Below are 987 nucleotides of genomic sequence, written 5' to 3' on the forward strand. Positions count from 1 at the left end.
CGGAGTCACCTGTGCGGATGGTACGAGCACACCTCAACACACACATTCACTCACTCACACACACACACACACATATACACACACACACATACACACATTCACTCACTCACACACTCACTCACACACACACACACACGTTTACATTTGTGAAAAGTGGGGACTCTCCATAGGCGTAATGGTTTTTATACTGTACAGACCGTATATTCTATTGCCCTACACCAACCCTACCCCTAAACCTACCCCTCACAGGAGACTTTCTGCTATTTCAGATTTTCAATACACTCCATTCTGTGTGATTTATAAGCGTTTTGAAAAGTGGGGACATGGGGTAATGTCCTGAAAAGTCACCTTCTCCTTGTAATACCTGTCATACCTTTGTCATTATACACATTTATGTCCTCATTTGTCACAAAAACATGCACACACACACACACACACTCACGATCAAACACACACAAAATATAATATTTTGATTAAAAATGCTCCCCATTGTGGTATGTTGTGTGTCGCTGCAGCGGTTAAATGTGAGTGATTAATGAGTGTGTGCTGTGTGTGTCCTCAGCGGCTCCGGATCTGGTGATCGACGCGCAGCTGGTGCAGGAGTCTGCGTATCTGGAGGACCGGCCGCTGCACCTGCTCACCTGCGCTCACGAGGAGCACTGTCTGTCGTCCTCCGCCGCGCGCATGAACTGGCCCTACGGTCACCGGCGGCTGCTGCGCTTCTCCTCACGCATCATGAACCTCGGACGAGCCGACTTCAGACCACGAGCCTCGCGAGAGTCCTGGACCTGGCACCAGTGCCACCGGTGAGTGTGTGTGTGTGTGTGTGTGAGAGTGTGAGTGCGAGTGTGTGTGTGTGAGAGTGCGAGTGCGAGTGTGTGTGTGTGAGAGTGCGAGTGTGTGTGTGTGTGAGAGTGTGAGAGTGTGAGTGCGAGTGTGAGAGTGCGAGTGTGTGTGTGTGAGAGTGCGAGTGTGTGTGTGTGAGAG

At 50.6% G+C, this 987-nt stretch overlaps 1 protein-coding gene across 1 annotated transcript in view; it reads left to right on the forward strand.

Moving 5' to 3' along the window:
- Window positions 1-6: 6 nt before the first annotated feature.
- Window positions 7-987, forward strand: part of LOC107577816 (lysyl oxidase homolog 4-like) — a 22,327-nt gene continuing 21,346 nt past the window's right edge. Inside the window, exons 1-2 of the mRNA XM_016263848.1 lie at window positions 7-20; window positions 563-806. Of these exons, the coding sequence (XP_016119334.1) occupies window positions 685-806 (122 nt within the window). The 5' untranslated portion in view covers window positions 7-20; window positions 563-684. The remainder of the gene's footprint in view (window positions 21-562; window positions 807-987) is intronic.

The sequence above is a fragment of the Sinocyclocheilus grahami genome, unplaced genomic scaffold (genome assembly GCF_001515645.1).
Source record: "Sinocyclocheilus grahami isolate Dianchi unplaced genomic scaffold, SAMN03320097.WGS_v1.1 scaffold7358.1, whole genome shotgun sequence".
NCBI lineage: Eukaryota > Metazoa > Chordata > Actinopteri > Cypriniformes > Cyprinidae > Sinocyclocheilus > Sinocyclocheilus grahami.